The sequence below is a fragment of the Eriocheir sinensis genome, chromosome 46, assembly GCF_024679095.1.
Source record: "Eriocheir sinensis breed Jianghai 21 chromosome 46, ASM2467909v1, whole genome shotgun sequence".
Classification (NCBI taxonomy): Eukaryota; Metazoa; Arthropoda; class Malacostraca; order Decapoda; family Varunidae; genus Eriocheir; species Eriocheir sinensis.
This window is the reverse complement of record NC_066554.1, coordinates 5,509,192-5,520,758: the sequence shown is the minus strand read 5'-3', so window position 1 is coordinate 5,520,758 and position 11,567 is coordinate 5,509,192. Positions and strand designations below refer to the sequence as shown.

The 11,567-nt window shown below is 49.2% G+C and overlaps 1 protein-coding gene across 1 annotated transcript in view; it reads right to left on the bottom strand.

Annotated features, from left to right (window-relative positions):
- Nucleotides 1–764: 764 nt before the first annotated feature.
- The window catches only part of LOC126981006 (uncharacterized), a 114,234-nt gene continuing 103,431 nt past the window's right edge, over nucleotides 765–11,567 (bottom strand). The window contains exons 4-7 of the mRNA XM_050831558.1: nucleotides 8,827–8,927; nucleotides 7,379–7,769; nucleotides 5,132–5,260; nucleotides 765–4,872 (exon numbers count right to left, since the gene is read on the bottom strand). Of these exons, the coding sequence (XP_050687515.1) occupies nucleotides 2,656–4,872; nucleotides 5,132–5,260; nucleotides 7,379–7,495 (2,463 nt within the window). The 5' untranslated portion in view covers nucleotides 7,496–7,769; nucleotides 8,827–8,927 and the 3' untranslated portion in view covers nucleotides 765–2,655. The remainder of the gene's footprint in view (nucleotides 4,873–5,131; nucleotides 5,261–7,378; nucleotides 7,770–8,826; nucleotides 8,928–11,567) is intronic.

The window sequence follows — 11,567 nt, the reverse complement described above, 5'->3', positions numbered from 1 at the left end:
TCTCTCTCTCTCTCTCTCTCTCTCTCTCTCTTCTATTTTCTATTTTCTCTTCTTCTCTTCTTCCTATTCTCTTTCTACACCCAAATTTATCTTCGTCTGCTTATACGTACCTTTCTTTTTTTCGGTCCAAGTCTTTCAATCGATCACTATAATTCTCTCTCTCTCTCTCTCTCTCTCTCTCTCTCTCTCTCTCTCTCTCTCTCTCTCTCTCTCTCTCTCTCTCGAAACACCTGTGCAGAATAAACATGACAGGTTTGTGTGAAGCAGCTCAACATTTTATCGTTGTGTGCCTCTTGTGAAATATCCATAAAAGAAAAAAACATGCGTATGGGAATGTCAGTGTTTAAAATGTTGATCGGGGTGATTTTCTGGCTTATATGTGTTTGTTTGTGTCTGTCTATGTGTGTGTGTGGGAAGGAAAAGAGGATTGAATGATGGAGAAGGGAAGAAATTAAAAAGGGAAAGGGGAAAGTATAGCTAGTATTGGTCATGTGTGTGTGTGTGTGTGTGTGTGTGTGTGTGTGTGTGTGTGTGTGTGTGTGTGTGTGTGTGTGTGTGTGTGTGTGTGTGTGCTCCTGTGACTAACGATAAAGCTCTCAAAAAATGTAATTCGCTCCGGAGTTCATCTTTAAAACTGTATAATGAAGTGAAGATATTGATTTGGCCCTGCATGAGGAGAGGCGAACGATATAAATATGCATGATTCACTTTTTTTTTTCACTCCCAAGTTAATTAATGGACGAGAGGCGAAGAAAACGAGGGAATATCAATCTATTTTATTTGTAAAACTTTGGGCTCGTGGGACCCTCTGTTTACATACTCAGAAGTGACATGAGGAGGCGACGAAGTGAACGAGATGCTAAGAAGGGGTCTGGGAGGAGGAAGGAAGGAGGGGGTAGAGTACGTGGGACTGAGAGAGAGATCGAGAGAGAGAGAGAGAGAGAGAGAGAGAGAGAGAGAGAGAGAGAGAGAATTATACTGATCGATTGAAAGACTTGGACCGAAAAAAGACAGGTACGTGTAAACAGACGAAGATAAATTTGGGTGTAGAAAGAGAATAGGAAGAAGAGAAGAAGAGAAAATAGAAAATAGAAGAGAGAGAGAGAGAGAGAGAGAGAGAGAGAGAGAGAGAGAGAGAGAGAGAGAGAGAGAGAGAGAGAGAGAGAGAGAGAGAGCGCTCTTTGACAGTGTTCAGTCGTTTAGTCAGAGTTCAGCAGCCCCTCTGACACCCACACCTGTTCTCGGCGGCACAGGTGATCGGGGCGCAGGTGCCTCGATACTCGCATGTATATTATATGTCTAGGCCACCCACACCTGTCGCCTCACCTGCCTGGTCTCCATCAATTTACCTGCGCTGAAAGAAGCCGCGCAGGGATGGAGAACGTTACTTTTTCTCGTTCGTGATTTTTTTTTTATTCAGAGATATATTTTTATTATGGGAATAGATTTCATCGTCCCTGAACACTGCCATCTGCCGCTCTTCCTGCAGGCTCTTCCTCTCTTTCTCTCGCTTCTGTGATCAGCTATGGCGTGTGTCAGGCGGCGGCGACGACTCCCACCGCGTCCGCCGCCAATGGTACACACACAACGAACAAAAACATAGAAAACTCATAATGGAAACGAAGTGACACACGAAACACGACTCCGAGAGGCCGTCGGCGGAATATTGGAGTGAAGACGAACAACGCAGTCTTCTCCTGCTCATATTTTTTCTCCTGATATATTATGTTATATACAAAACTTTCTTTTTTTACCTACAGGAAAATTCATACAAAATAGATTATTCTGTACACTGATATATGATATAGAAACGATGAGCCTGTAAATGGTGCTGCGTGCCCTGCTGCAGAACAGGACTCCCTCCAGTTCTCTGCCATCACTTCGGTCTTTTCTGCCAGCTCTGTTTTCATATATTTTGATCAAACTTTGTCGCTCTCTCTCTTTGGTCTTTACGTCCTCTCGCTGCTGCACCAATAGTTATCCAGTTTACGATCGCCCCGATACAATCTGCTTCCTTTTTTCTCTCATGGACGTTCATTCTATCGTTTATCTATTTTTGAGTATATATCCAATATCGCTCTGCAGCATTCTCGGTCCTTGAATGTTTCGTTCCCTTTCACTTTATTTTTTTGTCACTCCCAGTGTTCACGTTTTCGCTCATCACTTGTCTGAGTCATTACCTTTGGGTACGGTTGCGTCATCTTTGGTGTCATGACTATGTAAATTATCCTATTGTATCTTTGTTTAATAATACGAACCCTGTGCATTACGGCTTCAGACACTGCTGCGAAAGCCTCCCCAAGACACTTGAGTTCTCCTTTTCGAGGAAACATTTATAGAGGTGGATGATGCAGTTTGCAGTTTGATTCACTCTGTTATCACAAATCACACACACCGAAGCCTGAGTAAACCCACCACCGTCTCTTTGGAGAGGAAACTCACATATGTTAGTAGATGGGACACGTTTGATCACGTTCCGAAGCCAGAGAGTGATCATTACGTGCTCACCTCGGCAGAGAATGATTTGTTTCTTTGGCGCGAGCTTTATATAGGAAGAGTAGACAGGACACGTGTTATCACCGGACAGGAGTAGGACGCCTAATCAGCACACGTGGCTGAACGATGAGTGCTGTGGTGACTAGTCGCGGTGTCCCTTCACACCTGGGTGCCCTGTGGCGGCGGCGGCGGCGGCTGCTGCTGCTCGCTGTACGTGTCGTCGGGAGAATAGAGAACCCGTGTGCCGGGGGACTCCGGATGCTCGCACCACGTGCCCATGTTGACAGTCTCCTCGTCGTTGTCGCCCCAGCCCTCCGGGGGCGGGGGTTTCGGGTCCAGGGGGCGGTAGTTTTCAGGTAATGAATTGTCGTACAGGCGGCCGCTCTGCTCCGTGTAGCAGCACTGACTCCCGCCACTGCACGACGACAGCAGGTTATCGAAGCTGCATCCATCGCCGCCGATGCGGCCCCCGGGCTCGGTGTTGGGGTACTCCTGGTGGACAGGCGGCGGGCAGAACTCGCATGGAGTGCTGCTGTGCTGCGCAAACTTTTCAGGGGCGAGGCCGTACGCTTGGGGATACCGGCCGTCGGGGGGGTGCATGTGAGGGTCGTGCGGGTCGTGGAGGTGGTATTCCTCAGGGTACTTTTGGTCATGCATGAGGTCCGTGCGCCCCGCCATGCTGTGCCTGTTGCGTCTGACGGTGGCGTAGAGCGGGATTTCTTCCGTCGGCAGCGGGTTGTAGCTGGAGGAGCGGCCGTTGCCCGTCCCTCCCTCCTTCCACGTGCCAGTGCTGGTGCCGGTGCCATTGCGCGGGAGGCCGTAGTCCACGGGGAACCCGTCTCTGTCGTAGAACCGAGAGTTTTGATTCACTTCCTCCGGGGGCGGGATCTCCGTCAGGGGGTAAGGGTTGGCCACCTCGGGTGGTTCCCTCCGTCTCGGCAGCGTGCAAAACGGGTTACCTCGACTTGATTGGTTCTCTGTATCGTTCTGGGGCGGCATGTGGTCGTAGTTGGGGTCGTAACCTTCTTCAAACTCCTCGATTATGTCGTCCAGTTTTCTGGTGGTCCTCGTCCCGCAGGAATCCACTTCCTCCACTCCCATGATGCTCACTCGCTTCTTTCCGGGCTTTCCTCGGTCGTCAGCCGCATCAGATATTAGGTCTGGGTTAGTCTGTTGGGTGCCGGACGGCTCTGAGCGGAAGGGTGACGTATCGATCACTGAGATCGGTGGAGGATCGTTGGAAATGCCGTTGACTTTAGGTGCCGGCGTGCCCATCTGGATATACTTTGGCATGTTGTTGGTGGCGGGAGGCGGGGTGTCCTTTGGCCGCCCGTTGCCAGAGACTCCTGGCGATCCGGTGATCTTTTCTCTGGCGGCTGAGCGACGGCGGCAGCACCGGATAATCAAGACACACAGGAGGATGATCACCAGCACGATGAGGGCGACAAGGGCGATGCCAATGTACAGGAGGTGATCTATGACTGCCTCTTGGGGCTCCTCTATCACCGGGGGATGGCTTATGCGTAGCGTGAAGTTGGTGACCACCAGGCCAGCCTGGTTCTCAGCCAGACACTGGAACACACCTGCGTGCGTATCCGTCACCCACTCGATCCTGAGGTGACTCACGCGTTCCTCGTTGGTCCCGGTCTCCTCGAAGATGTAGAAGGACGAACTCTCGTCGTATACAAAGGAGATGTTGTCCAGCGACTGTTCATTAAATTTCCAGTATATTCGAGCGCTGGGCACGGCCTTCACATGGCACTCAAAAGATACATTCCTGCCCTCCATGACATCAATGAGGAGGGAGCTCGGGCTGACCTCTGGTGGGCAAGCGAGGTCGTCTGGTTTAATGCCCTTGATGACCTGGCCCTCGAGACGCTGAGGCGTGGAGCAGCGCGGCTCGATGGAGGATGGCACGTTGTACTTGACCAGCCACGTTCGCAGCCCGTGCAGGTTGCAGTCACAGTTCCAGGGGTTGTTGTGGATGTCGATGCCGTGGAGGGACTGGGGAAGCAACAGCTGGTGCGGCACAGACTTGAGGTGGTTGTCGTCCAGTTTGAGCCATTCCAGCTGGTCGAGGCCCTCGAAGGCCCGTGACTCAAGGGTTTGAATGGTACACGAGGTCATCTCCAGCGTGGTGAGGTACTTGAGGGTGTGGAAGGCGCCGTTCTTGATCACCTTGATGGGGTTGTGGGACATCTGGAGGCGCATGAGGCCTGGGACGTGCTCAAGGGCGGCGGCGGGCACGAGGGGCAGCTCATTGTAGCTCAGGTCCAGCTCCACCAGGTTGGTCAAGCCCCGGAAGGCCACGTCGTCCAGCTGTCGTAGTTGGCACCTGGACACGTAGATTCTCTGCAGGTTGGTCAGCCCCATCACCTGTCCCGCCAGACAAAGACAGTATTAGAATCTCTCTCTTGCCGGTCTCTCAACTGCATTAACCTAGACCATGTTAACCTAGACTTTCAAAGGAGATGCTTAAGTGTCACCATTGTGAACTCTGATAACACACACCTGTAATTTGCAGCGTTAACAAGCAATTCATACGAGCATTCAGTCGGTATCGTCGTCAGCCTCGTCCCGCAGAGCTTGTCTCGCAACCATTACATCCCCTCCCTCCCTCCATCCCCACCCTCACCTTGAACTTTTCATGGGAGAGGATGATGAGCGAGTTCCCGGTGATGTCCAGGACCTGCGTGCCGTGGTCGATGCCTGGCGGGATGGTCTTCAGCCCCTTGTTGATGCACTCCACCGTCTGCTTCCCGCCCTGCAATACAACGCGAAACAGAAGAAAACATTAGCGCTCTGGGCCACATCTCGGGTCGTGGTGCTATTGCTTTTGGATAATAAGTATGTGCGTGTGTGTGTGTATGTGTGTGTGTGTGTGTGTGTGTGTGTGTGTGTGTGTGTGTGTGTGTGTGTGTGTGTAGTGTTCTATCTTTTCCCTTGATTTAATTTCTATCTCTTTCTCTTTCGGTGACACACACACACACACACACACACACACACACACACACGCACACACAATTAATTAGCACTTTAGACCGCTTAAACTCGGCAGATTTTCACGTTCATTGCTCTCCCTCCCATCCGTCTTCCTTAATAATGCCGCCGCTTTTAAGGAACTAATGAAATAATTAATTAGTTTTCCCGGACTCACGAGTGGCTTATTGTAGGCGAGAGAAACGCACGTGCGCCTCTGTATACCTATGTGTGTGCTGGGGGGGATTCGTGTGTGCGTATTCATGTGTACGTATTCATGTGTGTGTACTCGTATGTGTGTGTGTATTCGTGTGTGTCAAGTGTTTAAAGGCGAGATAAGTGACGAGGAAACTGAGAGCGGGAAGAAAAAAAGAAAGGGAGAGGAGAGTGTCAAATTAGGACCTTGAAGACGAAAGTAGAGGAAGAAAAAGTTATAAGGGAAAACAGCGAGGGAGGAGTGAGTAGAAGGGGATTCTGGATGGGGTAGAGAAGTGGCGTGGGAGGAGGAGGGGGGGGGGTAGAGACGCTGGACTAATGAGAAATGGAAATGGGAGAGGTAAGGGGAGCGAGGGAGGTTGAGTGGGTGGAGTAATGACGAGAGAAGACAAGATGGGGAATGGATGTATGAGTAATGAGGTGTGAAGAGGGAAAAGTTATAAGGAGGGAAGACACGAAAGAAGATGGTAAAGGAATGGGAGTGAGTGAAGAAAAGGGAAAATTAATAGAGGAGAGACGAGGAAAGGAAAAGAAGAGGCATGGAAAGTGAGAGAGGCTGAACTTGCTTAGAGAGGCAGCACTGAAAAGGGTATAAAGTAGGTCAAAGGGAGGGGAGAAGAAAGGGGTAAGGGGAGGAGTGATGAAAGGCAAGGAGAATAAAGCTTTGATTATTGGCGGGTTACTGAAAAAGTGAGAGGGAGAGAGAGGTGCTGCAAGTGGTAGGGAGGGGGAGAGGTGTAAGAAAGTGTACGAGAGAGAGGTATAGGAAGTGGAAGGAGGACAGATGTAGGAAGAGAAGGGAGAGATGTAGGAAGTAGTGGGGAGAGAAATGTAGGAAGGGGAGGGAGAGAAGTGTAGGAAGGAAAGGAGAGGGAAAAACAGTAACAAGCAAAGAGGGGACAGGTTTACTAACGGGATAGAAGGGACAGGAAAGGAAGCAAGGAGAGAATAAAAATAAGTAGGAATCATAAGAACGGATAATAAGGGAGATAGGACTGATTTTACGAGGAAGGAAGGAAGAGGAAACAAGAGGAAGAGGAGGAAAAAACAAGGGTAAAGGAAAGGAGGCGATGAGAGGAAGAAAAGAGAGAGAGGAAGTGAGATAGACTGTAGGTCACTGTGGAAGGAGGTTAAAAAAACAAACTAATACGTAAAGAGAAAGAGAGCATAGGTACGAAGAGAGATCGTTCGGTGTCATGAGAGACGGAGGGGAGAGGAAGGGATGAAGGGAGAGGGGAGGGAAGGGGTGAGGGGGAGAACACGAAAAAGTGTGTGGTTAAAGGTCATTAGGGGAGGAAAACATTATGAGATGAGGGGAGAGGAAGAAAGATCATTAAGCGAGGGGAAAGGTGGGAGTTCAGATGCAAGGGGAGAAGGAGGGGGAGAGGGAGAGGGAGAGAGAGCAGGGAGGGATGGGATTATATTGAGGGGAGAGGAGATCGGGGAACTGTAATTATGAGGGGAGAGAAGCGAGGGGGAGAGAGGAGGGAGGAGGAGTAAACAGCAGTAGTAAACGAGAGGGGAGATAACAGAAGGAGGAGGAGGGGGAAGAGGAGGAGGAGGAGAAGGCTAAGGAGAGCATCATTATGAGGGGAAACGAAGCAGGTGTTGCTTCTTAGGGGGGGATGTGAGGGGAGACAGGGGGGGTGGGGGGGCGAGGTGGGGTGGGGTGGGGGGTGGCACTCACCTTCCACTTGCACACACACTCCCTTGGACAGCCTGCCGTCGCCCCGCCCACCAGAATCACGCCCACCAACACCAGCAGCGCCGCCCTGGAGCCGCGCCCGACGCCCACTCCCGTCATTGGGCGGCCCTGCTCATCCTGGTACACCCACGCCCACGCCCTCGCCCGTGCCCACGCCCGCACCCAGAGGCGCCCCCCCAGTCACCGGCATGGCTCATTCATGGCTGGGGGAGACGCGGACGGCGGGGCGATGACCAGTGGGGACGTGCATCGGGGGCGGCGCGGGGGTGGCGTGGCGTGGAGGGGTGGCGTGGAGGGCGTGTGTGCGGCGTCGGGACTCACATCCTCGGCCAGCGTGTGTGTCCGCGGCGTCCGGCCCCTCCCGCTGTGGCCTCTGCAGGGGACAAGAGCGGAGCGTTACCTCTCTGGCTCCTTACGCTGACAGGTCGATATGTTCATTAATCCAGACGTCACTCTCTCACTCGCCTCTTTCCCCTCTCCCTTTCCTTCCCTTTCCTGTACTATTCTCTTCCTCTTCCTCTTTTTCTCCCCTTCCTTTCTTTCATTCTCTCCCCTTCCGTCTCCCATTCTTTCTCCTTCCTGCTCCCATTCTCTCCTTCCTTATCCTTTTCTCTCCCCCTCTTCATTCTCTCATTTCCCCTCTTCTATTCCTTTCCTGTTCTATTCTCTTCCCCTCCCTCTTTTTTCTCCCCTTCCTTTTTTTCATTCTCTTCCCTTCCTTCTCCTCTTCCGTCTCCCTTCTTTCCCCTTCCTGCTCCCATTTTCTCCTTCCTTATCCTATTCTTTCCCCTCTTCATTCTCTCTTTTTCTTTCTTCCATTCTTTCCCCTTCCCTCTCCCATTTTCTCTCTTTCTTTCTTGCATTCCCTCCCTTCCCTCTCCCATTCTCTCTCTTTCCTTCTCTCATTCCCTCCCTTCCCTCTCCCATTCTCTCCTGTCTCCTCCTATTCATACCCTTCCCCTCTCCTTTCTCCGATTCCCTTCCCTTCCCCTTCCTTTCATCTTGCCCTTCCTCTTCCTCTATGATATTTTTAACTCACCTCCTTTCTCCTTTCTCGTCCCTTACCTCTCTCCTTCCTTCTCTCATTTCTCCAACCTCTTCCCTTACCTCTTCCTTTTTCCTCTCCTCCAACCGCTACCTCTTCCAATCCTCATCCTCCTGCCCCTTCCCTTTCCCTTACTTCTGCCCCTTTGTCTCCTCTCACCTACTACCTTCCTCTTCTCTCTTTTGCTACAACCCTCCCCTCTCTCCCCGGCAAAGACAGTGGACCGCCATCAATATCTGTCCTCAAATTACACAGTACCATCCCGTCCCGTCCCAGCCTACGCCCCGTACTCTTCCCGTTCCCTTCCGGAATAATATCTCCGCCCGGAATGATGACCGTAACCAAATTCCCCGACACCAAAGGCTGCTCGTGAAATATATCTCACAGTCACTGGTTTCCCGGGCGGCGAGTCGTGCTGAGTCGGGCTTCGCAGGGTGCTGAGTATAGCGCTGAGCCTCGGCGTCCCTCTGCCCTAACGACTCACATCTGAAAGCAAAGGAAGAGAAATTTGATCATCTGTATTTTTACCTTTCCTGTTCGTTGCCTGTGGGAGGGATCTGTGTGGGTGCAGTGCGGTGTTAAGGGAGGATCTGCAGTGTGTGGATGTGTGGGTGTGGGAGTGCGGGTGTGCAGACAGTGACGAAGATCTCTCTCTCCCGCTGACAAGCAATTAAATTCCCGCGTTAGCTTGTGTGGAGCGGAAGGAGAGCAAGGGACGGAGAGCTGCTGGATTAATAAATGGAGAGGCGGATAAGTGGCTGGAGTGTTGGCCCGCCGAGGGAACACGCTGAGCCGACGCTGACTGAGGGGAGACGGATGGCCCAGCGCCCCAGGAATTAAATAGGGCAGAGTAGATTGGCCGAGTCTCAGGATCAGGCGAGGAGAGTAAAAGGGAAAAAGGAAAGTGTGTGTGTGTGTGTGTGTGTGTGTGTGTGTGTGTGTGTGTGTGTGTGTGTACCCAGAGAAAACTTTCCCTTTCGCTATGTTGGTTATCATCATCGTTCTTTTAACTGCTGCCTGGAGATGAAGTAAAACCGAGATCCTTATAACATTTTCTGGATATCTTTAGGGCTTGAATGAAGGGAAAATAGCACTACTTACCGAAAAAAAAACCGCCTTTCTACTTTATATCGATTCCCCTTTTAATATAGCCCTCTCGTGGCCACTAACAAGAAAACCAGCCAGGATCTCATGAAATATCACTCGGGCATAACTGTTCAGTGTCTAGTTATGAAAAGTTCAGTAAGATGGCACTAGTGTGGCGACGAGCTCCTCCCTTCCTTGATGATGCCTAAATATAACCTAGGCATAGCGCTGAGTAAACAGAGATAGAACTTTTTACTCACTTGAATAATCCACAGAGAACAGTTTTCAGCATCATTTGAATACCGTAGGGAGAAGGCGTTTTTTTTATATATTTTTTCTAGTTTTTGGAATATGGGTCTCGGTTAAGGCAGCTCTGAGGTAGCAGTGGCGGGGTTCGTACTAGTCTTTATCATAATCCAGAAGAACCAGTTTTTAACATCATTTGAAGAAGCTAGAGGTGGCGTTTTTTATTTAAGTTTTTGGAATATGGGTCTCGGTTAAGGCAGCTTTGAGGTAGAAGTGGCGGGCTCGTACTAGTCTTTCTATTATAAGCCAGAAGAAACAGTTTTTAGCGTCATTTGAATAAGATAGAGAGGAGGCGTTTTTTTTTAAAGTTTTTGGAATATGTGTTACGGTTAAGGCAGCTTTGAGACAGAAGTGGCCGGATTCGTACTAGTCTTTCTATTATAATCCAGAATAAACAGTTTTTAGCATCGTTTGAATAAGCTAGAGGAGGCGTTTTTTTATATTTTTAAGTTATTGGAATATGGAGCGTCGTCAAGGCCATGGTGAGGTAGAAATGGCGGGGCTCGTACTAGTCTTTCTATTATGATCCAGAAGAACCAGTTTTTAGCGTCATTTGAATAAGCTAGAGGAGGCGTTTTTTTTAAATATATTTTTACGTTATTGGAATATGGAGCGTCGCCAAGGCCATGGTGAGACAGAAGTAAAGAAGGGGAGGACTCATATTACTCTTTCTGCGACGAGTCAATAAAACGAAAATAGGAATAAGAAACCTTTTAACTTCAGGAAATTAATTGCCTTTCCATCCCATCCATATGTAACACTTGCTTTCATCTTTCTCCCTCCTTCCCTCACTCCTTTCAAATTACTTCTTTCTCCTCCTCTTTTTTGTGGTTTAATGAATGGCAGTTACGTAAGACCGCGGTGTTTACTTCGCCGTAGAGTAGAGGAAATATATTAGATAAGTTTTAGAAGTGTTATATATAAGTGTTTTACGTCACCGCTCTTGTGGTTGGATGTTTGGTGGTGAGAATCTGAACCACGGGTGACTGTACTTATATAATGTTTGTCTTCTCTTGTTGATAACCACAAATAACCGAAAAAGTTTGGCCAGGAATATTTTTGACAGTAACGGAAAACGGTTAAAAAGTAACTACGAAAAGAAAAAAGATCCCTAAGTGCTGCTCCTGAAAAAGAAAACAGAATTGAAGGACCAGAAGAAAGGGTTTATTTCCGATGGAGACTGGACTGTATACTAGATTAGGTAAAACTAGAAACTAAGGTCAGTATTTTTAATTCAGCCGTCACTCCCGTCACTCTACCCTTTCCTCCCCCATTTCTCCCACTTTCCTCTCTCATTCTCTCCCATTCCTTTCTTTTCATTTTCTCCTCTTCCTTCTTTCATCCTCTTCTCTCCCTTCTGTCACTCTCTTCCCTTCGTTCATCTCTTCCGTCTCACATCTACCCATCCTATCTTTCAGCTCCCCAGCACACGTATTTGACAAGGCTTTCGTCGGTGTTTCGGGCATTACCAGGGAACTTTTATGGAGTCTGGTGGTGGTTTGACTCCTCTTCTGTACCTTGAATGTAGTAAAATGCTCATGAATACTCGATTAATCTCGTTTTCGACCTTTGGAAATAGTTAATGTGAGATGAGGAGGCGTCTGAAAATGCCGAACTAAGAACTAGAAATAAAACCGTCGGTAAGTTGTGTTAACATGAAAATATATAAATAAATACACTTAAATTAACGTAAATTAGTATAAAATATATATTCAAAATACTCATTAAGTAATG